The sequence below is a fragment of the Pagrus pagrus genome, assembly GCF_965226575.1.
Source record: "Pagrus pagrus genome assembly, chromosome: 6".
Taxonomy (NCBI): domain Eukaryota; kingdom Metazoa; phylum Chordata; class Actinopteri; order Spariformes; family Sparidae; genus Pagrus; species Pagrus pagrus.
The window spans coordinates 12876978-12904749 of record NC_140190.1 but is presented as its reverse complement, the minus strand read 5'-3'; the positions used below and the strand labels follow the sequence as shown (position 1 = coordinate 12904749).

The 27772-nt window shown below is 43.9% G+C and overlaps 1 protein-coding gene across 2 annotated transcripts; it reads right to left on the bottom strand.

Annotated features, from left to right (window-relative positions):
* Window positions 1–1673: 1673 nt before the first annotated feature.
* Window positions 1674–26665, bottom strand: rgl1 (ral guanine nucleotide dissociation stimulator-like 1). Of its 2 annotated transcripts, none has more exons than XM_084355262.1 (18): window positions 26222–26665; window positions 11292–11402; window positions 9096–9304; window positions 8925–8999; window positions 8592–8782; window positions 8360–8484; window positions 8024–8239; window positions 7834–7937; window positions 7588–7672; window positions 6919–7008; window positions 6492–6578; window positions 6211–6243; window positions 5988–6109; window positions 5596–5685; window positions 5244–5427; window positions 4057–4308; window positions 3834–3948; window positions 1674–3487 (listed from the first exon to the last, which is right to left on the bottom strand). In XM_084355262.1, exons 1-18 carry the CDS (start codon window positions 26378–26380, stop codon window positions 3300–3302), a joined length of 2436 nt encoding a protein of 811 aa, XP_084211388.1. In that variant the 5' UTR covers window positions 26381–26665; the 3' UTR covers window positions 1674–3299. The 2 variants fall into 2 exon arrangements, with proteins under 2 accessions (XP_084211388.1, XP_084211389.1); XM_084355263.1 differs by lacking the exon at window positions 26222–26665 and adding an exon at window positions 13857–14085.
* Window positions 26666–27772: the final 1107 nt, after the last annotated feature.

Below are 27772 nucleotides of genomic sequence, written 5' to 3'. Positions count from 1 at the left end.
AATTACCACAATAATGACCTCGAAACTGATTATCCCAACAGTGTTTATTAATATAATTCAGCCATTTTCCAATAAGCGGTTGATAAATAACTGGTAATTTCTTAAATACATTTCCAGGGAACTTCCAACCCGGTTGCTGCTGATCTTCTGCTGATCGTGTCATTTTAAGTTCCAACTAGTTTCTGTCCAACTTCCCCACAGCAGGCCACTAAATTCAAGTGAGTTGTTATTGTTTTTTAAAGAAATTACATTTATGAAAATTGTTCCACAGTTGGACTGTAATTATAAGGAAGTGATGAGAATGTAAAAAAAACAAACAAAAAAAAAAAAAACATACTTTGGGCAAGTTGGAAATTAAAGCAACATTATGTAACTTTTTAACCTTACACTAACAGCTTCAGAATCATGTTGATGGTTCAGTGTCTTGTAACAGGGTGAATGGTGTCTCTGTCTCAGCCACTCTGTCTGCCTATCACTTGTTTCTGCACTATGTAACTTCAGTGAGAGGGATCACAGCGTTACATACATGTTTACTTCAACATACAAGTTTTCAAGTCATAACATTGTTGTGATGTAATGAGTTTTGTTTGTAGGCAGCACCTACATTACGTCTGACAAACTGTTACAGACCTGGAATTTGTATTTACAACAGTGGAGTTGCATTTAGAAACTGCAGGGGGCGCCAAATCACACAAAATGGCAATTTCTCCATAATATTGCTTTAAGGCATGCTTAAAGGCATGATCAGCATACATTTCAATGTAAGTTGGTGGTGAGATCAGGCAGACTTTCTCTGTTTCCTCTTTTTAATCTCTCTTTAAAACACTTTATTTTTAAAATGGCTTTCTCCTGAAATGCTCACTTCCTTTTTTAGTTTGTTTTGTCTTTGCTTGTTTTATTATTGTATGTGTTGCACTGTTGTGAATCATTTATCTGTAATTTTTCCTGTTTTAATCTTTTTGTAACACACTTCGTAAAGAAGAGGTATAATAATAAGAAAAGAGAGTAATAAAAACAGATAATAATAATAATAATAATAATAATAATAATAATAATGATGATAATAATATACCAAGAACCATATTTGAAGTTTCAAAATTAATCAAGAAATAACCAGCTGTAGCCAAACAATTTGAGGTTATTGTTGTGGTAATTTCAGAGTTATTTCAAATATATGTAAAATGTGTTTCTTGGTATTCCCACGTACTTACAGCAAAATATGCAGACCTGTTAAATGAAGTGCCTCTTCTGCAAGCTCAACAGATTTGATTCTTTCTAGATTCGGGAGTTCATTTGGCAAAAGTACCTTTTTCTACATGGCTGCAATTGAATGTAATAAACTTCCAGTATCACTGAAACTCACTGAAGCAAAGAGAAGTTTTAAGTAGGTGATGGAGAAATGTCTAGCTAACATTATTTCAGAATAGAGATTCACTCAGAGTTGTCCGTTTATGTTATTCTGATAGTCTTTCAGGGTTTGGCATCTTGCCCTGTCAGAGGATCACAGTGGAAATAAGCCAGCGGCCCTGATGGTGCAATTTAATCCTTGACAGTAGGTATGTGATGACTCTCTTCAGGTAAATCACTATGTGTATTTTAGGATTGTCACAAAAATGTAATCTGGTGAAATGATACCTTTAAAATAAAAAAATAAAAACACAGGACAACCATCATAATAATGATAATAATTTATTTATTCAGGTAGAGGAAGAGTCTTTGGCAGTGAAGAACACAGGAACCGAGGGTGATTTAATGAGAAGTGAAGTGAAGTGCTGCATGGAGATAAATGATTGGGCCATTAACATAAGGCCAACAGTGAACCAGTTGTCCCATATTTACCAAAGGGCATTAACTGGTTGATGACGGCACAATAACATAACATTTTTAAGATCTGCAGGAGTGGATGATAATTGAAAGGACAAAAAAATGACATTGAGTGTTTTTCCACAGAAGTGTGGCTGTTATGTGACAGGTGAGAAGTGTTGGTGACGGTGCTGGAAACGAGGAGTGCGCTCATGAGACGGACAGATGGCTGTTTGCTGTGTGGAGAGGTGTTTGGCTTTTGTGTGAGTCATGAAGTGAAGTGTCCCTCAGTGAAGCTTTCCAAAATGTATCACAGTAAAATCTGGCACTGGCTTTTTTTTTTTTTTTTTTAAATGACACTCTGAATTCGTTAACATTTACTTTTTTTAAAAAGTCCTCCATCGACACTCTCCGAGCTGGCGCACATTTCTGGCCTGAATCATGTTACAAAAACATATAAAAAGCAACAATTACAAACAAAAATAGTATTTCATTTAGTGAAGAGGGAGAAAACCACTTACAGAGCGGCTTGCTCATTCTTCTCTATTCACATCCATTGGCATCTCCTACCAACCGACAAGTGCAACTCTATAGTTCATATAATGAAGGGCAAAGAGGTACAAGTATGCATCAGTCTGAGACACTTTGTGTGGTGCTTTCCATCCCGAGGAAGTCAGTTCCCTCCACGCCATCTCTTATCTTTTCCAAACTGAAAATGTGGATGGGAGAGAAAGACTTCCTGGATCAGAAATCAGCACAGATTTAATCTCTACACCCTAAAGAAAGGGCAGGTAAGGCCATTTTAATATTTGCAAGGGACTTGTTAAAACCAAGTAATCGGAACCAATCAGAACGCACGTAACGCTGCATTCGTCACACAGCTCATAACACGAGAGGGGCTGAACACGCAGTGCACACTGTGCACGAGCGAGGGAACATAATGACATCACAGCTCCTGTCAATCAATTAATATCATTCAGAATACTGTCAGAGGTCCATTCATTCATCGATAAAGGCAACAGGTCCGGACGCTCCTGGTCCACTTCCCCTTCCAACCATCAGTCTTCTCTTTCTGCATTCATCACACTTCCAGAAAGGTTAATATTCAACTACACAGACGTCACAGGACAAAAAGAAGTTCGTTCAATATCAGAATACTGTTGGAGGTCAGGAGTTTGGCTGCTCCCATAACAATAATGTGCAAAAACCTGTCGTTCTAAAGAGCGAGGCCCACACGGGGTCACTGTTTCACTCTCGTCACAGGCGTCACTCGTCAAAAGTCCCACTGGCACAGCAGTCACGCTACACATCCATGGTCCATATTAAGGCTGAAGAAGGGATGGTTCAGTTCAGGGTGAGACTGCTGATAGTCTCATTGGGATCCATCAGAGCTCCTCATCCATCCTCATCATCCAAAGCCCATCAGTTCACATCGAGTCCATACCCAGTATTGTCCTGGATTAGTGGTGTAAGGGCTCACAGCTGGATCCCCAGGGTCACAGCGTCACCTTGCTGAGTCTTAGCGACAGGCTCGAGCGGTGCTGAGTGCGAGGGAGCGTGGAGCTACACCGGCTCCTCAGCTGGACCGGCCGACTCGCCGAGCCGCGCACCCGCAGCAGGAAGTCAAAGTTGGCTGAGGTGTTCATGGCGTAGAAGACGTTGGCGTTGTCTGGGATCACCAGTTCTGAAAGAAAAAGATTAGTCGTAGTTGTAAGATTAGTCAGCACTCCATGGGTCATTGTGATTCATTAGGTCTGGAAAACAGCTGCTCAGTGGAAAAAAATGTCAGTAATTAAAATGCTGAATTGCAGACACAAAAAGGTGTTTCATAATAGTTTTATGTAGTAACTGCAGTGACAGCTTCTGTTTACAGTAAACTCCCTGAAAACATCTGGCTATACATCCTGGAATTATACCGATTACGTAAGATATTATCTGAGGAACATTAGCACAAGCTAATTAATCACAGTTTTTGGAGCGGACCCCAGAGGAACCATGAAACATTTCAAAAGCAGAGTCTTGTTTTTTACCTCTGTCCTCAGAGATGACTTGTACCAGCTCGTATCCCTCCTCTGGCTCCACCTCCAGATTGTGCTTCGCCATGGCTCTAGAAATCACAGCGGGAGTCTTGTCTTGATTGGTCAACTGTTTGAGGGATAGACAAAAAATTTTAAATTAAATTTTTAAAACACATTAAGTCAAAATGTAGCCGTGGAGCATCACACAGCAACACAAACACACACGTGTATTTACCAAAATGCTCTTGTAGAGATTCCCGTTGCCGTGCTCCAGACTGACTCTTATGATGCACGCATCTTGCGCCTGCGTGTTATAAAGCGGGGTTTGACTCGGCGAGCTGGGGCTCAAGGGCGTGAGGGAGACGGAGCGTCTGTGGGTGCAGAGGGGCCCGGGGAGGGAGGGAGACGCAGGAGTCATGGAGACGCTGGCTGTCGATGAGCTGGTGTCCATGGAGTGGAGTGAAGTACAAGAGGAGGATTCTGATAGCTGAGGAAACAGACCAACAACCGCTGGTTAAATACAGATAGATTTAACGATAACTGGATCATTTTGATTAGTCTGATTATTAACTTGCAGCTATTTATGGTGGAGGAGGGGAACATGACTTTCATTAAGGGACTGTAAATAAATTGTTATGCATTTTCTTCTTTTTGCTGAAGGAAAGATTTTTGAAAGAGTAGTGGAGGATCTTCCCTCGTCTCAGAGTAAGATTTTATTTTATTCATCCCTTTCCTGAGCTGTAAAAAATGTTTTTTTTAAATCAAATCAATCTTTTGTGTGCTGCGTGTGTAATAAATGTGTCATTTTCTGACACATAAGGGCTCTGTTTTAAAAAATGAATGATTAGCTGGTAGAACCAATATGTCAGTCCTGAAAAACAGAGTGGACATAAATCATAGATCTAATAATGTTTGAACATTTCTCGGCAGAGTTTCCTGATGGACAGCTCCCACATTCACTTTACTCTGCACAGAAAGCAGACCTGCAGTAAAGTTTAATATGTCAAAAAATGTTAATATGTCAGTGACAAGTCTTTGCTAAAAAAATAAATAAAGAGCTGCTGGAAACGGTACGCAGTATTTTGTTATGTCTTCCATCATTTTGACAGCTGCTAATTCAACTTGTGTCTTTTTAATCTAATGTTTAGTGGCTATGTTAAAAAAGATTACACCATTAACATATTAAGGTTTTGTTTTACTGTTTGTTTGTTTTTTTGCCTCATAAGGCTTTTTGGTGATTTATTTATTTATTTTTGCGGTTTCAGTTATTAACAGCAAATGGACATGTACCACTTTAAAAGCGTGCTGTTATTTCTCTTAGTCTGAAGCTGGCATCAAAGAGATTAATCATGCTGGAAACTAAAGTCAAACACATATTTCAGCCACCCTCCCCAACACATTTTCTCCACTGTATTAACCCACCTTGTTCTGCTGGGAGTCGGAGGTGTGTGTGGGGGTGAGGCCCTCGCTGTCTGACGGGCTGCTGGAGTCACTGGAGGACACGCTGACTGAGTCCATGCTCTCCCCGGAGCTGCCAGTAGGAGGCGAGCGCGGCGTCTCTCTGACCGGAGAGCTGGCTGCATTACTGTCTGTTCCAAGGAACAGCCTGGAGAGGAGAGGAGAGGAGAGGAGAGGAAGTCCGCTATTAGATAATTAAATAAATAGGTCACAGCCACCCAGTGCTCGAATATGACAGAAGAGTATTCTTAACTTGATTTAATTTAAAACTAGACCCTCCTTCCATTAGGTTATATCATTTTCTAGATGTACTCACAGGCTGAGTCTCTTCACCATGCTTTTTCGAGGCTTGGGTGAGGTTGGACTGCTGTCGCCGAGACCTTCAACCTCACAGGACAAGGCATAGCTGCAAGAGAGGACATCGATGAGTAAAAAACATCATAAAATCCTCATTAAAAAGATCATCGTAAAAACGTGTGCCCACGTGAAAGTGAGAGAGGACAGAAGAACATAATAGATCAGTAGGGAGTGAAGAGGTGACAGAAGAACAGCAGGGAGAAGCGAAGAGACAGAAGCCTCTATTGTGTTCTTGTTTTCAACAATAGGTCCAACAGACCATGACCTCATGCTCTAATGTGCTTGTTATCTAATGGATAATGGTGAAAACAAGGGGAAAAAAAGGGCATTTTGAGTAAAAGCAGCAGTTACCTCTCCTCCTCGCTGAGCTGAGTCTGGCTCTTAAACCAGCGGAGGAAAGTCTTCTCCGGAGTCAGGCAGTAGCTGTTACAGGCCGACTGCAGCAGCTTGATCTGAGCGATCACCTCAAACTCCTGCAGGGTCAGAGAGAAATGTGCCGACGTTAGATCTTTTAAACAGTCGGCCGAAGCTCATCATGTGATGATGGCCTAATCATGTCAGAGGGAGCACTCACCCTGCGTCTCTTCTCAAAGTTGATCAGAACACCCTGCGGAGGACACAAAGAGCACGCTGTCAGACCCCGGACATCACATACCAGTGGCTGCTTAGACAAACAGCATTAGGTGGACCACTCCAGAAACGGCCCGACAAAATTCCTCACGCACTCATGGAAACTTACGCCCCAGTTTTCTGACAGCGGTTACACAGACCGGCTTCTCAGATCTGCCGAGGTGTGCAAACTCGCAGACACATGCTCTCACACACGTTCAGCAGGTGTCAAGAATCTCTCCTTACCTCAACTTGGTCGGGCAGGGCCGTATCCAGCATGGTGAGGTCGGTCAGAAAAGTCCCCAAGTACGGTATCGTTCCTTGCATCGCTCCCTGTGGAGAAACACCACGTTGTGATATCTTTGAAACCGCATTTAGATTAAATAAATACTTTAGGGACGCCACAACAAAGCCAGAGACTAATTTACATTGTGGTGGTTTATAGACGCCAGTGTGGGTTTAGTAAAATACAACACGGGCTTATTGCAGCACATAGCGCACTGAGTAAACGAAGCTGAGCATGTGGCTTCATCACACTGGAGAGGCTAGAGCTCACTTTACAGTACATTGCCTGAGAGGAATTTGTTGCTTCAAATTATAAAGCTCTGTTTTCAAACTCTTTGAAAACTTGGCATTGTTCAGTAGAAGCTCTCAGTTAGTCTCTTTGTCTCACCATTTCCTTCTGCAGCTGGAGTCTCTTGTGGGTGCGTTTCTGGTGCTCCTTGGCACAACTCTCCAGACTGGCAAACTTTGAAGTACCTTCCTGTAGAAGGAAACATCAACAACAAAGCTTCAGTACTTCAGAGAGTCCAACCAGTCAATGAGGGCATGTTTTCAGGATTTCAATCGTTAAGTGGAGACGCTACAGGTGAACATTTTCAACTAATACATCACCATGAAACTCGATTACGACGATAATTATCTAAACTTCTTTCCAGTTTTATGGTTAAGTATGCAAACAATGCATTATCTAGTTAAAATGCACTCATTTGCATAAACTTGCAGAACAGAAATCTGAACGTTGGATAGAGCCAGGTTCAAGATTTCTGTTACCTTTTGTTGAAATATTCATCTAAATTCAATACGAATCTCTTTTTATCAATCCAAACATCAGACAATACTGTCAAAGCCACGTCATCAGGAGTTAAATGTTATATAAATCAGGTTATGAACTATATATGAACAAACCCCTCTGTAAAAAAACGAGTTATCTGGCTCAGATTGTGAGAAAAAAGTGTGTTTTCCGCTGTAGTGTCTACCCTTAAAAATGTTCACAAAGGTTATTAAACGTACTCAATTATTTCCCTTTAGATTTAAAATAAATGCTGAAATTTGAACTCACCCTCATGAGCAGCTCTCTGCTGGTCAGGTAGTTGTTGTGATCGGAGAAAATGTCCGACAGCTCCTCAAATGTCTGCATGCTGTCTCTGCGTAGAGCACAGATTCATGTTAGCTAACGGTAATATCAGCTAAATTAAACACATGCAAAATAAACATCTCACTGGTGCTGTTAAATTCTACCAAAGGGCTGATTCTTCTATCGAGACTTGCTGAGATTATCTGCATAGCTGAGAGATTGGAGGCTTACTTGTGCACACAGGCCCATACCCTTTTCAGCCTGTACAGCGGGTTGGACTGCAGCGCGGACACGATGGCTCGCAGCGACGAGAAGTTTTTGCGTATTCGACACTCCTGTTGGAACACAACACAACGACAGTCATGACTTGGCCCTTTTTTTGGTGGTAGGTTGCAAGATGAATTTGTGTGTCCCTTCTAACCTGAGCGATGTCTATCCAGCGCTGGATGACCCGCGCTCTGACGTGTGGTCTGAGCTGTCTGTGCCTCAATATTGTGCTGACCACGCAGGCCGCCACGGCGTTAAACTGCGTAATGGTGGCACGGATGGTGGGCGCGCTGTGCTTGTTGTGCTTCTTATCCCTCTGGGACCAGATGGAGCCCAGGCAGTGGTGGGGTACGACCTTTTTAAACAGCAGCTAGAGCAGAAAAAACAGGCTGATGTTAGGATGATGACACTGGAGAAACATCACAGAGTCGTAACCTGCCCAACCTTTTCCCTCCCACGCTGCCAGCCCGTGTCATTTCCCTCCACTTACCGCGTCCATGTAGGTCAGCTGCTCAGCCACAAGGTCGGCGTCAAACGACAGGAAGTCCTCCTGGACCTCGATCTCAACTTCCTCCTCCTCCCCGAGGCAGAAAGAACTGTTTCCGTGGAAACCAGCTAAAAGTAGACAACATGAACGGTTGAACTCACAGGAAATTTGACACTTAGGATGATAAAATAAATCGTTCTGCGCCAAACTTTATGTTAAAAAAAGAATGAAGTACCATCACTGTCATCCATGCCAGCCTGACTCTGCAGCTGCTCCAGCAGACCCTCTGCTCGTCTGAGAGCCTCGGAGCCTGGCAGCGCCCTGCGCAGGTAGTCCATCAGCCTGTGGAGACACGGGTAGTCAGGAGGCTCCTGGAAGTCTTCGGGACACTGGTCCAGCCAGGCACGCAGGATGGAGGCCAAGGCACTGTGGAAGGCAGCAGGGAGCGACGTTAGAGTTAAGAGAGCTGGCAGCGATCGAGGGACAGGTGTGATAAGTTACAGGATGTTATCTATAAAAGCTGCTCATATGGAAGTGATAGTGGTGAACATATAAAAATGTGTCTCACTTCCTGATGGCTCCATTGGCTTCAGAGCTTCGGCATCTGCCTGAGTCTTGCTCATTCTCTTCCACGCTTCCATACCTGCGACAGAAAATAAGGCGAGACATTCAAAACCCACTTAATCATATAGTGAACGCATTCTTTTGGCTTTATGCAACACCTGACTCCAGCCCCTACCTGTCCAGCAGCAGCTGCAGTACAGTCTGTGTGCTTGCGAAGGCTCTGTAGGTGGAAAGGAAGATGGAGGTGTAGGTGAGGTCGTTGTCTCCGAACGCCGTCAGCAGCGTCTCTACCAGACGCTCCAGCGTTCCAGCGCGGATACTTCGGATCTTGCAGGTCTCCAGTTGGCTCACCGTGTGGCCAGGAGGTAGACGATCGCCCTCCGCCTAAACACACACATATTTAACAGTCTGTTAATCCACTGTGACGTGAACTGAGGAGGGATTTTATTCACTGCAGGGACTTGGCCGGTGCTTCCAAAGCTTTTCTTTGCTGTGTTTGACTTCGGATGCACGTCACCACAGATTAATACCTTTAATGTGGCAGGTTGTTGTGGTTGTCATCTCCCACAGTTAATAACAGAACAAAACCTGATTCATTTTGTATTTGTGTTGTATTTTATTTATAGCTGGCACCACCCTTTTTTGCCTTTCGCCTTTTTCTCCCCCTGTTCTATCGGCGAGGCTTATTTCACATGAAGGTCACATACTGTGCTCACTTTCAGGTTCATGCTCTTATTTTGGGTGTCGACTCTTTACATGGTTTAATCTTCAAAAAAACGTATTAATATTACAATTACAATTTGTTCATCGATTAATCAGCAGAGAATCAGCAGGTTAACTGATGAAATGAGAACGCTCATTAGTTGCAGTCTGTTTCCAAAAAAAGGAAATGTAAAATCCCTGACTTCAGACAGAGGAGATGGATGGAGGGAGGAAACGGTAAGGACAATCCTGACCTATATTTAATTTCTCCAGATGTGTCCGACTATTGTGTCCGCAGGGAAATGGAACGAGCGGTTACAAAACAGGCGGGGAGAGAGTCGGAGAAGAGGTGGCACAGACGTGCAGAGAAAAGAGACCTTGGTGAAGTTAGCACGCTACAACAGGAAACGCTCCAATCTGCTTTTAATCACAGCAGACCCCTCCTCCTCCTCCTCCTCCTCCTCCTCCTCCTGCGTCCCTCCAGACAGCAAAGTTCTCCCACCTCTCCCCTCTGATAACAACTTGGCGCGCTGAGAAAATACCATTATTTATCTGGAGTGACACGCCGCACAGCCACAGACACACTTTAGACTTCAGAGTCCGCAGTGAATTAGAAATACACTGAATCTGCAAACAATGTCTGCACACTCTGTAAACAATGCATCAGTGTCGGCGTACAGACCCGCTGATTGTAATTGCTGTAATTCCCTGACAATTGACTGTTCATAGTAAATATACTGACGTCTCAATGGGGATCGCTCTCCATTCTGTTCCCCTCAATAGGCAGCACTGTATAAAAAGGAGCCATGTTGTTTTAATTAGCTCGAATACAGTTGGCAGCTCGAGCCATCGTCAATACATCAATACAGTTTTAAAGCCTCAGAGCTGTTATCTGTTTCGTCTTTCATGTGCCAATCCCCCATCCCCCCCCATGTGAAGCACAGAGGGACAACAGTCCAACACACAAATTAACACAAGATCCTGTTTTTCCTCTCTTGTGGACAAAAGAAATCCCCATACATCTGACTGAGAAAACACACACGAGAAAGGAAGGATAATGCCCCTAATTGGCCCTTCTGTGCAGCGTAATAATACGCTGTATAACGTCTTATTATGCTGGTATAAACAGCAGCAGTGGAGGAAACAGCACTGAAAAAAATGCACAACTCAAGGAAAAGCCTTTAAAAACCTCCCCCCCTCCCCTTTTTTTTTTTTGTCATAGCAGCGTTTTATAAAACTCCGCTGTACGAGGGGAGTGAGCGGCTCTGTTGGCAGCCGGCAAAGTCAGGAAATCACATGCTGCAGCTGAACGGCCCAGGTCTGGTGGAACTGTTGATTTTCAGCAGGCGGCTAAAAGGTGTCGTCTAAACCGGGAGATTTATAGCTCCGAATGTGAGAGAGACGCCCCACAGCTGAGACACACAGTCTGTTTGAAACAATAGAGATTAGCTTTTTTTTCTGGAGTGCTTTTATAAACCATTTACACATGATAAATTCCAGAGACTTTTCCACTTCGGATTTTGCAGCGCGACAGGTTGAGAGAGTGGAAAAAAAGCCTGCGTGTGATCTGTTTCGCTGAGGGTTTGGAGCCTGACTCGTCTCCTCTTTCAAAAAGCCTTGTCAGCTGTGATTCTGTCGCACTGGGAGACATCAGGCGGGACCCACTCACCCCGAGCCATCGTGCTCCCTTGTTGGCGGCCTGCTGAATCTGAACCCTCTTCAGCGTCACATTGTAGATGGCTCCTTCCTCGACTTCCTCCCCCCAGTCCTGCACCGAGCTCTGGAAGAAGACGGGGAGAATGTTAGAGAAGGCTCGAGAAGAGAGCAGAGATGAGTTTCTGGATAAAAAAAAGGACGAAACAATTTCCTGTGAATAGCTGCAGGCTGCAGAACCAAGATCAACAAGTGTCGCTGCAATAGTTAGCTTTTTTTGGAAAAGCAGAAGGAAGAACGAGAAAAAAAACAGAACCACAGCGCTCTCACAAACTAGTAAAAGAAAGACTAAAATGCAGTAAAAACATCAAGAGTGACCAGCTCCCCAACCCCCACCGCTGCAGCCTGCCAGGCCTCCCTCCCTGTCTTTACTCCCTCTTTTATTCCCTATCCATCTCTTTCACCGTGTCCCGGTCTCTCTGGAGCTGAAGTCAGAGCTGGACTCCTTTCCTGAGCTGCAGATAAGAGCCAGAATGGATGAAGTCCCTTAAATAAGCCCCCCCCAACATAATAAACCAGGACATTTGCATCACTTGTTCTCTCTGTTGACATGTTTTTTGTCTGTTTGTCTGCGTGATTATACAAGCCAAGGGAGCTTGATTACAAATCTGTGCCTCGAGAGCACAGCCGCACTTAGAGCAGCTCATAAGACTAAATGGATTTGTGCTCATCTTGCCCCATATGTACTGTGTCTGCGTCTGGTTGTAAATCATCATCTGACAAACAGCGGAGTGCGTAGACACAAACGTAGGGAGCAGCAGAGAGAAATCAAAATACAAAACTTCTGCTCGGAGAGGGCGTGCGCACAAACACAGACCTGCTGAGACATCAACATATGGAGACAAAAACAGAGGCAGAGACAGCGAAGGAGAGGCCAAATATAAACACCACGCATGCAGTATTATGGCCAAGTCTTCAAACACACACACACACACTCGGGCTGCAGCGGCCAAGATCACTCTCACTTGTCCCCACTTTCATTTACACAGCTCAATGGCAAAGTCCACGCTATTCCCCAAACAGAAGGGGTGCCAGAGAAGAGGTCAGGGGTCAAAGTTGCCGTTAACAGGCTCAATGGACGGTCCTGGAGGCCGGTGGCGCTCAGCCATGACTGGGCCGTGTTTGGGTTTGAACAGAAACATGTGATGCTGAGATGAAAAGAAAGCCCGAACCAGAAAACACAAAGAAAGAGAAAGAAAGCGAGAGGAGGAGTAAAAGGGATTTTAACGGGATCTGGCAGATGAAACCGACAAGCATGTCTGCACGTCCCGAGATGGATTTGTCAGAAACATGTCTACACGCCTGTACCCTGCTCAGCATCTTGTCCTATGGTCAGTTAAGTGCACGTCTCTCTGCCTCTGTCTTTAACCGCCGCTGGCTGCCGGCTGGATGGATGGCTGGCTGGCTGGCTGGCTGGCGCAGAGACAGATAAATACATCAGTGCATGAGTCATGCAGTCCACACACTCCCAAAACAATAGCGGGAGGTCTCTGTGCTGGCCGGCCCGGGCTGCTGAGTTCACAGTCTGCACACACAGCCTGCTTTTTGTCAGCCACAGAACTGGAGATGTTTTTCAGAGCAGGGTTTTAGAAAAAAGCTCTGCTCGCTTTGTGCACCAAGTTCAGGGCTTATTGTGGGACAAAGTTCCACGAGCTTGCAGGAAAATGGGAAACAGTCGCGCCAGTCACCAGAGAGAGGAGGACTGGGGAAATTAGACAGCAGATAGGGGCGAGTTTAGAGAGAGCATCTCAAAGAGCCTGGGTTGGATGTAAACAGGAGATGAGTTGTTTACCTCTGCACTTACTCTGGCCCTTCCACTGAAGATGCTCAAAAAGTGCACAGGGAGGACACCAAAGTAAGCAAGGAGCAGGCTATCTGTGCTCAAGTAGTGCTAATTTGCCTATCATCCTATCAGCTGTGCGTGAAACAATACTCCCAAGATAACAACAACAACAGTTGTGTGAAATCTTCAGCGCTGATCTGTTGGCTTTTGTGTTTTCCTCGCCTGGACGCAGCTGGGACCCGTGGAGAGGCAGGGGCCTCGCCAATTGTTCCCTCTCTGTTACACTGTGGGCCCCCAGACAAAAGTTTTCATATCCACCACCATCAGGGAGGGGAAAGCTAGCGGATCGAGTTCATATTCTGGCGGAGTCGGCAGGGGATTTTTTATTATTATTATTATTATTATTCCATCTCCCCCCTCTCTGATCCCCACGTCTCCAAACTTTGCGCGACATCTTTACGCGCAGACAATGTAGGTTAAACTGGATTTAGAGCCGAGTAGAAACAATTAAAACTCAATGTTCAGACTGTTCCCCCACCGTCCCCCTCCTCCTCCTCTCCTCTCCCCCTTGATCCGCTACTTTCCCAAGCCTACATACACCCCCCTCCTCCTCCTCCTCCTCCTCCTTTTTCTCCCCCCTTTCCCTCTTTAACCCCCCCCTCCTCTCCCAAACCACAAACCCAACAACAGAGCACAGGATGAGAAACCAAGGAGAGTTTTTTTCTTTTTGTGTTTTACCATTTTAGTTTTCCAGGCGAATTTCATGGTGAGCGTTTCTTTCATGATCCGGGGACAACATCAGAGCTCGGGAATAATCCGCCAAGGAAAGAAGAAGATGTGGTCCTCTCTTTTTAGAAAAAGACAGAAAAATCCCAAGTCCTCGCTGAAAATGTTCTTCCCCTTCACCAACACACACTTCCGTCCGCTCCAAACTCCAAATCCTCCTCCTCTGTCAGTCAGTAGGCTCTCCCTTCTTCTACTGAATGGCCCAACTCCTCCCACTTGCACTCACAACAGTCCCGTTTAAACTCCTCCTCCTCCCTTTTTGTCCGACTTTCATCACACTACTGACAGCGATCTGCGCGCTCAGACGTAGGCAGGCTTCTTGATTTGTGTTTGCGCAACACACAAAATACGCACGAATCATAAATCTGCTTCCTGCGAAGTTCACAGCGCTCACACTGATTGCTGTCATTCGTATATTAAAAGGGTTTTGTTTCCTTTTTGTTTAAAACGAAAACAGATGATGATTTTACAAAATGAAATGCGCATTATTCTCATTTTTCTCTTTCGTTTCTGTTGCTGCTGGGTTTTTAAAAAAAAAATTGTTTCTGAGAATTAAATGGACATCCCTGCATGTGCAATACAACCTACAGTAAACTACAGTGTCTTATTGTTATCACTTCTTAAATTTTGTTGTTTGATTGTTTAGCTTGTAATAATGACGAAACTTTTTGAAGTCTTGGATGATTTTCCAACATTGTCTTGGACTGATTGTTCTGTGTAACAATGCCAAATTCTATAATATGAGACTTAAAGGTCAGAGTTAGACTAATTATGCCGATCTTTTTGGTGCCATGTTGCTTTGGGTTTCTTGTCAGTTGGATATATGGTAACATGTGAGTAATTTCACAATAAAAATGCCATAAATCTTAAAGATTTACCTACTTTTTTGACTTTTTGCTGAAGCCTAATTTTAACCCGATTTAGCGTAGCATTCCCTTTAAGCTAATATTATCTGTCAACGGACAGTTACAGTAAAAGGATCAAAATTGATTTGTAAAAGCAGAGAGTGTTGTATTTTTTTAACCCACACAACCTTGTCACAATGTGTCACATACATTACCCATAATCCCACTGGACCGCAACAGTTGGAATGAGGACGATTCAAGTTTGTTATTGATGTCATTTCATCGCATTGATCTCTATGGCGTTATGCTAGTAGCAGCTAATGTAGCCTCAAGCTGCTAGTAACCAAATTTGAAGAAAATTTGCAAAAGAAAATGAATGCAAATGAATGCATGTTTCATTCCACTACCATAATGTAATGAACAAGAGATGCTCAAAGACATAAATAACCTGTGGCACAGAAATATCAGACAGGTGCCAACAGCCTTGCCAGATGTGTGATAATAATCACCTTTGTGCTAGGATTTCGCCCTCAGTACAATATACAATCAATAATGCCATAATGTACAATAATTTTGCCATTTTGTGATGTTTACATTAGAAGTTGGTTTTACGTTGTCTCGTTTTAACTCACTTCCTGACATGATCTGGATACCAAAATATGCATCTTCGGCCTCGCGGGACCTCTTTGGAGCCAGTCGTGCTCTGATGATGAACCTGATTCACAGGCAGCGCTGTTGTTTGCTTCTTGTTTTGTAAAATTGCACATTTACGCCTATTTGTTCTCCTGGTTATGACTCACATGCAGTAATTTTCCCAGAAATATGATAATTTTAGGCCTCTGGCACAATAGTTTAAAATTTCCCAGCTGGCACCACAGGGTGCCATGAAACCATTGTAGAGGAAGCGAAAACAGCTAAAAACCACAATTGAAATGTGGCATTTAGTTTGTTTCATGTGTTTATTTCAGGAACGTTACATCTCCTTATCTGTATGGATGCTGCTTTTTTTCATCTTTTCGATGTTAAATGTTCAATGTATCAATGTATCTTTTTGTAATTGCCTGCATTTCCACTCAGTTTCCAGTTTCCGCTCATTTTTAGTCATTTATACGAGTTAAAAACGGAAGAGAAAACACACTTATTGTCAGAATAAACATTAAAACGAAGATTTCATAGGAGTGGGTGAAGTGATGCACTGTAGCAGCTGCAGCCTCACGGCCTTTGCGTGGGACAATACAAGGAAGGCTGTAGATGCCGTCACCAGCACTGTGCATTGTCAGTGACAGTGGAGGGAAAAAAGGCTCAGTGTGAGAATGGACAGCACTGTTCCACTGTGAATGTGCCTTCACACGTACTCAAACAGCCCACTTGTGTGAATAAACGGGAAGATGTGAATCAAGTGCGGACTTTGTGTGGGGGGCCTTTTTGTACAGAGTTGTATCGTAAACATGGATCAAATGTGAGCAAGCGGCGGTTCGTACGCTTGTAGTCGGCTGATTCAGAGTCGGGAGACAGTGCAAACGTTATGATCCTTATTGTCATCTGGCTCAGTGGGAGATATGGCTAGACCTGCTGTATGTGTGTGTGTGTGTGAACGTGATGTATCCACCCACTCCTCTGGCTCCCATAACACCAACACATAACCCCAACGTCACACTGAGCGTCACACACCATGCTGTCAACACACACAGATGCACCCACAACACATAAGGTCCCCCACTTTGGGTATCTTTGCTCCCAGAAGGCCAGGGAAGCCCGATGTGCGTGTCCGTGTGTGGTGGTCATATGTCTTATCAGTGACTCTTCTTGCTGACTGCATATCTGGCCGGGCTCCAGTTCCCAGGCCGAGCTGCCCCGCTGTCCACTCGGGTCTCTGGAGCTCTGGGAAGCCCAGAGGGGCAGTGGGAAGGTTGCGACCCCAACCGACCTCCGGCTCAGCCCCGAGGGGGTTTGAGTGTTGGTCTCACAGTGGGAGTGATGTCATATCTGAGCGCAAACAAGACGTCGGACAAATGTGACAGCTGCTGCTCCGTCGGATTGATGATGGATGAGCAGATGAGTACGCACATCTTTCAACTTGAGATGAAAATGTATGCTTCTTCTCTTTTTCTCTGGGGTCCAGGTCCATTGAACTATAATGGTATTCTAATGGGACACGTCGGATGAGGCCTGGTGCATAGTTTAACGAAGAGGAGGCTACATTTCAGTAAATGCCAGAGCAGTTTTTAGGTATTTTGTTCTAAACCCAAGTCCTTTAGGGGCTCAGTTCGCTCCCTTGCCAAAAGTTAGATGAGAAGATTGATATCAATCTCATGTCTGTTCTCTAAACATGAAGCTACAGCAAGCAGGTGGTTAGCTTAACTTATCACAAAGACTGGAAACAGCCTGGGTCTGTCCAAAGGGACCGAAATCCAGCTCCAAGCACCTCTAAAGCTCATTGATTGAATATATATGTGACATTTCTACATTAAAAATGTCAATAAACAACTAGACCTTTTTTTCTTTACATATATGTATTTTGTTGAGCTGTGTGCTTACGCTGAACCCATTGAAATCTGTAATTTTATTCAGTAATTATCGGTAATGGTGCCTTTTTATTTGGTTGTCTATGCCTATAACTTCCTGGAGAGTCAGATACTGAGGAATGAAGTTGGCGAAGGTGCGTCATCAATGAACATTTCTGCCAGAGTCACGTCGGATAGATTTTTATCAGCAATGATGTGGAATGAGGAATGAGTCATGAAACCCAGAAATAAGTTACCTCTTTTGAACTTCCGGTACCGTTATCTCAAATGGGTTTTAATGAATGGGTTTTCAGGGAAATGCCTGAAATTAGGTCTGTGGTTACCACGAGCTAAAAACATTTTCACTTTCTACAACATGTTTACGTGTCTAGAAAGAGGTGGTTGCTAACAAGTGGCTAAATGAGACTCCAGATGCTCTCGGGGACATTATCATTATCTACTATTATCACTAATATCACTAATTGTGTTTCTTTTACATGCAACTTTAGATGGAAACTATTCTAAATCTAACTTTACAACTTGTAGATTGATCAATTTATACTAAAGTGTGCAGTATAGTGTAGTAGGAAGCTTAGTGTTGGTGACATTGAAGTCATGCCATAGCTATGTAGTCCGTTATCAGCCTTTAGCTTTTTACTTCCGCTTATTTCATGTATGCTGGTGTTTATCTGTGGAGATTATCTTGCTGAACAAACGTGTAAGTATCATGAACTTATATTTTCCACAGAGCTTATTTTCAGCAATAATCAAAAGTCCGATTAAACAATCTCATAGGCTTTTTTTTGAGGGAACCATAGTCACGCTAATTTCTGAGTAAGCCCACAAAAATACGTCATCTCTGCAGCACTCTATGGTGGCTGTTTAACAATATAGACTACAAATCCCATGATCCCACGCCACTTACGTCTCCAGTTCTGAGTTTTAAGAGACCCCTGGCAGCAGAAAGTACATACTGTGCATTTAAGACATTATGTCTCATTTGTTTAACCTGTACAAAAAAAAGACAAAGCGCAGAAATGTCAGGGTTATGTCCAGCACTGACCGGAAGCAGTGACTTCCTGGAGCCTTATCACCGCCGTGAGGTTTGCTGATTGCAAGTCAAGCTGTTCGTCCATGAATGCAGGACATTAAATACAATGATGTGGGATGTTAATTGTGTTTCTTACATGAATGAGAGCAAGCTCTTGTATCTGTTCAGTCTGTACAGTAAGTAGTACGATTGTACAGCAGCTGTTCTACAGATAACCTTCCTCTAAAATGTAGCAGAGTGTAATTTAGTTTAAGAATCTTAAAGTTTCCTATCTTTATATTTGTGACTTAAGTCTAGAGCTCTAGTAAATGTACGAGAACCCTACATCTCTCTGTAGGAAACAGATGTCCTGTAGCTTAAACGTCAAAGTTAACGTAACTTGATTGTTATCTTCATGCTGCGATGTTTGAAAGCCTATGAAATATTGCCCATGGAATTCCTGCAGTAAGCACGGCCCGATCCTCAAGTTTTTCCTTTCTAATGACGTAATCACACTTAGGAAAGCCCTTGACGAGGGTTCCTGCCATTATTGAACTTCGTCTTCTTCTCCCTGTTCCACCGATTTAGAACAGGGAGCCACAGTGCAGACAGAAAAGGGACAAAAACAGGAGGAGCGCTGCCTCGCGCTGTTATTGCACCACTGTGGGGAAAAACGCACATTCCAGGAAATCTCCCACTTCCTGCCTCCAACCTCCTGACTCCAGCGAGCCTGCTGTCCTCATACCTGACTGGCTGGGGAGCCTCTCTGGCCTGGAGCATGGTCGTAAAATGGAGGAGAGGAGAGGAGAGGAGAGGAGAGGAGGGTCATCACAATACTGCCTAAACAGAACAGTGATGGGAGTGGGGGTCTCAGTGTTTCCATCCCAGATAAGAAGGTCGTGTATCTGAGAAAGTGTTGAGATTAACTTGAAAGGACATTATCTCCTCTGTGAGTGTGAGGGGGAGAGACAGACACAGACGGGAGAGAGTTCACAGAACAGCCAGAAACTGTGAGGATCCACACTGGCTGAGAGACAAGCGTGATGCAACAGGACCATGGTGCACTGGCTTCCACAGAAAGAGTGATTTCATATATTTCAGACCGGAAATAGACACTCTGCTTTCATTCTTTCCTGCTGGATGCGAGTAAACACACAGAGAGGAGGCTCATCATTTTCATCCTGTGAGAGGAGAACCGTCTGTGTCTGGAGCCAAACTCTCGAATGGAAAGTCCTCGCTGCTCCCGTATCCGGAGCGAACGTGTCACTGCTTTCTGTCCTTGTTTGTACATTCTTCCCGCATTACCTTTCGGTATGCACACGGTGTGTTTCACTGTATGTTTGTGTGTGGTTGGTGGGTTTGTGTTTCTAAAGCATACTGCCCAGTAGAGGGCAGAGTTCATAAACCGCCGTGTTTATCCGGAGTCAGCAGAGGTTTTCGCCAGAGCAACAAAAGTCATGAGGTTGAGTTTATGGTGCGGGGACAGGGTGATCTGCTGTAACTCAATAAAACCTCAGAAGGAGACAATCAAAGCAGTTTAAAAAGGAAGTTTAAGAGCAGTGTGGCGGTGGCAAGGCGCTCAGTGCGTCCGCGTGCTTATCTGAGAGTTATTTAATGAGGTAACAGCTCAGCAGACGAGTGTCTGTGGATCCAGTAGGAGCAACAATGAGAACAGATAGATAAGGCAGGCCAGGTCTTCTCTCATAACACACACAGCTGCATTTTCTGTCTTTGTTTCTGCCGTCTTCGGTCAACTGAACCCTTTGTTCAAACGGCCACATTAAAGCTCTGTCTGCCTCTCTCCCTCCTCTCTTATGTCATGTCTCTGCTCCCTTCAGATCTATTGTCCCGGCTGTTGTGGAGCTCTCCCTCTCTCTCTCTCTCTCTCTCTGGAAGGGTGACATCATTAGTTTCCAGTAAAGTCCAGAGCTGCAGACCGAGCCCCCTCCTCCTCCTCCTCCTCCTCCTCCTGCACACTCCACATTAAACACAGCTGACCCTGCAAACCAAGACGTACTTAAAGGAAAAGGGTGCTGCTCGAAGTTTAATGATATTTATATGCAGGGATGTTGAGGCTATAAAAAACTGGGAAACAGATTTACTCTTTCTTAAACCAGCCTCCATATGGGGTCATCTGGACCGTTGCATCAAAGAGAGGATAATCCTCTCTGCAGCTATGATGACTCAGATGCTGGTAGTTTAGGTACTTTCAGGTGCGTTTAGAAGAGTTAAGATAAATTAGAGTCCCACCACACACACACACACACACACACACACACACACACACATACAACCCTCCCCCGTCATGGGGCCCCAAACTCTGACCCCATCCCAGATCTAAGCCCCGCTAAGCCTTGAATGAATCGGTCTGGACTGGCTCGGCTGTCTGTCTGACCCCCTGCTAATGAGAGGTGGACCATCTGTTGCCCGACAGATACATGCTACCCTAAAGTTGTCACGTATGCAACAAAAACAACACGAAGCATCAATGAAGCCAGCAACACACAGGCGACAACTGCTGCCAGAAAGCTACCCATTCATCACATCTGAGCGTGCAAAATCACACCCGAGCTAACCATCAAGTTGTTTACGTTTTTCCCTAACCCTCCATTCGATTGCTGTCACTTATTCTAAATCTGAAGGATAACACGCTGCAGTGCTGTTAGTGTTAGATTGAAGTGTGAAGCGTGTGTAGGAAATGAAACTGCGTAAGCGAGGCACGACAACACACATCAGAGCTGCTGCTAAAAAGAGGCAGTAACTGTGATGCGGTGCAAAAAAACAAGAAGTTGCCACAACAGCAATCAAAACATAAGACTTACTCTGCCACAACAATATGGACGCCTTGCAAACATTGTGCAAAGTTGTGATATATATAAAAATATATCCTGCTGTTGAACTTAAACTCACCAGACGTATTTCCTGTTCTATAGTTAGTGTTTTTCTTTGTGTTTGACCTCAGCAGAGTTATTATAGTTTACTTATCTGCTGACATACAGAATGTGTGCGTCCTGACCGCTCATATTAATAAAACTTTGTCCCGACACCAGCTGCCTCCAGCTTCACACACTCACACACAAACGCTAATACACACACCACAAAGTCAGCTTGATCCCTGTCATGCGTCCTGGCTAATACTGCGAGCCCTGCCTGAGCGGGAAACGGCATAGAGAATTTAGTGTGTGTGTGTGAGTGTGTGTGAGTGTGTGTGTGTGTGTGTGTGTGTGTGGTGGGGGCACCTTGCCACACACAGTCACATAGATGCCAGGACCATAAAAACTAAATCAAAGAGGGATCTGCTGCACATATTGCCTTCTGCCTTCTATCAACCCCACACACACGCTACCCCAAAACACACACCCATCTCCATATGGTGCGATGAGTTTCTGCCCCAGTTGAGCGAGCTGCTCCTGCGGTGTTGTTGCACTGGGATGGATGCTCGGGTGACAGGGACAATGCCCGCAGTATTGACTTTTCACACCAGTCCCATTATGTGACCTAATTAGGCCCCAAGATCACAATCTGAACTTCTGCAGAGCCGCAGGCGACCAGACAACTTGACACGCTAAGGGGTCACCAGAGTGTGTAAACAACTTCTTAAGTGGTGGACTGAAAAGGAAAAGGATGACCGAGATCTGGATTCTGGAGAAAAGAGAAGTGTGGTTGTTTGTGTATTGTGCAATTTGGGGACAGAACATGATGGGACGGACTTACATTACTGTCCCTCCACTTGAGTCTACTGTCCGTGCTTTTTGGGTTAATCAATGAACTGATTTCGATCGATGTTACTGATGACTGTCAGCCACTAAATGTGTCATTGTCATGTTAACGCTAGCTAATGTTAATGTTGCTAATGCTAACTAGTTAATGTAAGGCAGTACAGTATCCTGGGTGGGTAGAAATCGGCCATTTTTTCCACAAACTGGCAACTACCAAGACTGTTGATCACTGATAAAATACAGATACCAAATGATATTTTTGTGGAAAAGAGACACTTCTCTTATTATTAAAAAAGGATTTGTCTACATAAAAATGTTTTCGACATGACCTTTAACCGACTTTTAAGATGTATCTGTATTTAATTAACATTTTAGAGTTGCACAACCCTATAAAGTTTTACACTCATTTACAGGGAAAAGCTCAAGAACTAGTCTTAGCCGGATGAGTGAATCACGACAGTCATCAAAACACACGACGGGCAAGAATGAAAACACTGGAAATGGAAACACTGAGACGTCACTGAGCATCAGCACCAAACGTGCACTTCTCTGTTCAAAAAGACAAGAAAGGGGAAGGAAGAGTGCTAGCTCAGCTTTCTTATTTTTCTTTCAATGGAAAACACCGCATCATCGAAAATGTCCCCCCTCTTTCCCTTTGTCCCTGTTTTCCCTGTAGAAAATCACTTCTGCATTTCCAGCGAATGACCCCCTGAGGTTATTGAACTACCCCGCTGGTTAGTGTAACCCAACGGGTGTGAGGTGTCAGCTGATATTCCCTCTGCTGGAGCTTTTATTGACCGGCATGTGGCTTAACCGTATTACCCTATCACTGTCAGAGAGAGAAGAGTATAAAAGACTTCTAAAGTGCAGTCAGGGCAGTAAAATATACTGTGATAACCCACTGAGACTGTGTGTATTTGTCAACGCTTTCACTTCTTGGCAACTGGGTTCAAACCCGGTCAAGACCTTTGTTATTCCTTCTTGTGACACATCTTGCAACATCCAAATAATTCATCTTAAAAGATGCGTACATTTATTCTTTGTGATTTATATCATCCGCTACAGTCTTCGTCTCGCTCTCAGGCTGTGTGAGCTACCGTGTGTGTTCATGCAGGAGTCTCATTGTCCCCAGTGGACTGGACTGGATAATGTCTGACACCTCAGCACTCGACCCTTTTCTCTGAGCTGAACTGTGGACCTGACGTTCGTAACCGCACATCAGGCTGATTACAGGAGAGGTAATCAGTTCAATCGCTGCCTTTATGGCATGGTTTCATAACCTGTAGGTAGAGAAAAAGTTATCTAACAGGAGAGTGAAGGACACCTGAGAGCAGTGAAATCTTTGTCCTCCAAGCCAGCATGAGACAGCCAATGGACTTAAATATCATGAGATGAAATTGTATAAGTATTGCTCTATAACTCAAAAAGGCATCATGATGGGGTCAGGAAGCTTCCACAAAAGACTCAATCTGAGTTGATGAAATAAACTTCTCCTAAAGTTCTAAGATAACTCCACTGATGGTTTTGTTTTTCTCTTACATTACTTTATTGAGCCCTATATTGCCGCTCTTATTGCCCCCTAGCCCAGCTGTGAGGCCAATAACAACTCAATACTGTAAAAACAGTCACAAGGTTTAAGTTTCTGACACGATGAGTGATGCATGTAAGCTGAGCCTCACTTTGGCCTACAGCATTCAGAGAGTGTCAGCGTCTGCAGGCTAACCTCCATCTTTGTAGCCTTAAAAACAATTGGCGGAAACAGTGATGTGAGACGGGAGGACACGTCAGCCAGGAAGTCAGATAGGCAGCGAGGAGGAGGAGGAGGAGGAGGATGATCTCCCAAAACTCAGAGTACAACATACAACCATCACAACGATGTAGTCATCCAACAGAAATGTCTGAACTGTTGTTTTCATAGTAATAATAATGGCTCTTTGGGGTGTTTAATCACAGTGGTGGAATATAAGTGAGTACATTTACTCAAGTGAAAACCTGGAAGACTTGTGCTGTAGTTGAGTCTTTTCTTGAGTCACTTCCTGCTACATTTCAGAGGGAAGAATGGTACTTTTTACTTCACAGCATTTGTCTGAAGGGGTGTCAAATTATACTGATAATGATCCTGATTTATATTTTAAAATGAAGTATTGACATTGTGTTTATATTATGTATTATACATCACCTTGTCAATATTTATGTTTCTTTCCGTTCTTATTTTGCCATCATGGTTGGACAAAACCAGCATTATGCAGGTTTTTTCAGATTTTTTTGCAAACCAAACAATCGGTCGATTAATGGAGAAAATAATCAGAGGATAATGAAAACAATCATTCAACCAGCTTCGACAATATTATCCCGCTTTCACATTAGAAAAAGATAAAAAATATTCTAATTATATGTAAATGTATAACAGTCAGCTATTCCCCAGTCCTTTCCTTTGCCTGTATTGTGTACTTTAAGAACATTTTCCTGATTAAACTTACACACGTTTAACCAACATTTTCACTGCATAACTTGTAACAAGTTAGCTGAAATGATTGCTATTGGAAAATCTTCTTTATGCTGTCAGATGATATCAGTACCTAGGCAGGTGGTGTTCAGCGTCTTGCTCAAGGACACTTCAGCAGGCTGGTTTTCTGACCTCAGGCTCGCTTGTCATTAAATCTCAATGTGCCACCATGTCTAAAAAATATTTTCGCTTTAGCCTGCATACCACAAGTGTGCACGTGCAAACAATCAGCCACAAGTAAGCTGGAATTAGCTGTCGCTGCAAGTTGTTTTCTGGTAATCGCTCTGTTATGAGGAGTCTGTGACGTCGCACACGAATCAAGCCGAGGTAAACAAACAAAAATGCACGCACGTTGACATTAAGTGTATGTGTAGGCAACATTTTTGCTCGCGTTTTTCTGAAGCAAAGTGAGTAAAGCCTCTTCTGCGAACTCTGACCAGTCATACACACAGTGAGTAATAAGAGGTAGTTACAGTGAATGTGAATTACTGCTTTACACAAGAGGTCAGCTGTCCTCCCGTCTGTGTCGCCAAAGGTTACTGTCTACTTTGCATTACTGCAAGAGGAGGTGTCATCTTGTTGCATAAAGTTTCCCCTGAGTCAAGGTCAAACTGAGGAACTGAAATTTAATAATTTGAGAGAAGACGAAACAATCACTCCTCCAGGGTTTCAAGATCGATTGATAATTGATGGTGATTAATCTGCCGATTATTTCCATTATTAAGCAATTTGTTGTCAGAAAATGGTGGAAAATGCCCAAGATGATGTCTTAAATTGTCTTGTTGTGTCCACAACCCAAATACATTATGTTACTGTCACGGAGGAGTGAGGTAACCAATAAATATTCACATTTAAGAAGCTGGGATCAAAGAATTTTGACTTTTTTCACTCAGTCGTTGCCGCTCTATTCTGATCACTTAGTTGACCGGACTGATAAGTTGAGGATGTTTTTGATTTGGCTTCAGAATGACCCTCTGTTACTGTACATCGCACTGCTGGTTTTAAGTAGGAAGTGTAGACTGCTGAGTGCAGGAATGTGTCACTATCAGTTAAATGTTCATGTGACCGGCAGTCGGGCCAGAACTGCTGAGTCCAGAACAGCCACGGATGTGCTGTGATTTCATGCACACACATTAAAGTGTCTTGCTCGTCATAAGTTAAAAATAAACCAAATAGAACAAATGAAGAAACTGTTGTTATTGAAACCCATCAAAGTCCTATTTATCTGACTAAAATGCTAATTTCTGTGTCATATATTCACTGTGATGAAGTATTTTTGACTATAAATTCAACAAGTGTGTTTTGAGTGGGCATCAACACTCTCCACAGCTGTCCTGTCCTATCACTCTCCCCTGTTTCTCACCATCACCACATCCATCCAACAAACAGACCTTGACGGAGACACAAACACTTCTCCTCACTTCAAATCTTTAGCTGTTTACAATCCCAGCCCTCTTTTCTCAGTGAATTGTTTTTCTTTCCTTATTAATCCTACTCCTTTTCCTGCTCCAGTCACTTTCCGCATCAGTTCCCACCCTTGAATCTATCAAAACCACCCAAACCTTTGACACCAAACAACAGAAGCCACAGGAAGGTCATTCATTCAGAGGCCAACATCTGCCAGATTGTTTAACAAGACTGGAAGTACCTGTGCTTTCCCAGAAATCAAAACACGTTCAACAAATAGACACAATCATTTCTCCGTGTACTGACCCAGTGGCGGGGGCTGCTCTCTGGCGAGCGAGGCTGGTACCTCTGCAGGGCAACACCTCCTTCCCCCTCCAGCAGTAAGGCGCAATCCAGGCCTGGACAGTGGTGGTGGGTATTCGCAGGCCAAGGCAGCAGGGTGGCCAGAGGGTAGTGGGAGATCATGCTGACCGCCTGGATCAGCGGAAGGGATGACAGGGATGGCAGGACATACTCCAGTGCGGACGGCAGAGTGGATGAAGATGAAGATTTAGGATGTCCTTTAGGTCTTGACTGCCAGATGTTTTGGTGACCTCCTCCTCCTTGTAGACTGGACTTGTCCTCAGCTCAGAGGTTTAACTAATGACCCTCTCAAGTTGTCCGCCTTCCTGTTTCTCTCTTCAACCACAAACAGTTTCTATCTTGCCCCCTCTTCTGTGTTTTTCCTCTCTCGAGCGCGTGGAACTTGGCTTGCCAACAGCTCTCAACCACATGAGTGATTAAAGTCTATTGTCTCTCCCTCTTTTTCTTTCTCCCTCCTTCTACATTCACCCCGGCCAGAAGGGGAGGAGTTATCACTCGGTGGCCCCGGCCCGCCCCCCACCGTTAAAAAAAACTACCCTTTGACTAAAGACAGTCTGACTGTGGAAGAATGTGAAGAAAAGGAAAAGGAGGCAGGAAAGCTGAGACAGAGAGGAGGATGTTATGGAAGCGGGTCTAAGAATTACCAACAATAGTGGATATTTTCCATGATGGATGGACTTTTGTCCTCATTCATTCCCAAACTGCAGTCATTAAATCTTCTCACAGATTTCAAATCTTATTCTCATTGTTTGAAGCCATCGGCATAGCTGGATTTTGTCATAATTTGCCCCTAAAGCTGTTTAAGACCCCTCTCATCTTTTCAAATTTGATACCGTTGGCAGTCGTGTAAAACGTGATTCACGCTGTTCACATTAAACTTAACAAGCTCAGGTGTTCAGATGGCCACATAAAGTTACTGATTCAGCTCTCTGTTAAGCAGCACAGCTCGGTGACATTTTTGACAGCAGGGCAAAGGTCAAACCATAATAAATGTGTAACAATTATGGAAAGCGCGTGTGTGTGTGTGTGTGTGTGTGTGTGTGTGTGTGTGTGATTGAATTCAGAGCAGGAATAAGAGCCAGTCATGTGTAAAACACTACCGTTGCAGAGAAGAGGATTATCCGGGACCAGGCGGTGCTCCCACACACACACACACACACACACACACACACACACACACACACACAAACGCACACGCTGTAGATGTGGATTCAGCAGTTAATGTTGTACAAAGTGTGAAGAAAGTTGCTTGCAGTAGCTGCAGTGTGAAGTCAGACTGTTTTCATTGGTAAATAAACAGCCATTAGGAAAACACTGAGGTCAGAGACGCATCCGGTGAAGTTGCTTCATAGCAGAGGGACGTGGAATAACACACTCATACACACTCATGTACAAATGCAAATAGCAGTAGGAGAAAGTAATGTACTGTACTTTTGTATTTTACTTGATTAATGCTCATTTTATGCTACCTTCCCTAATACTACCAGGGAAATG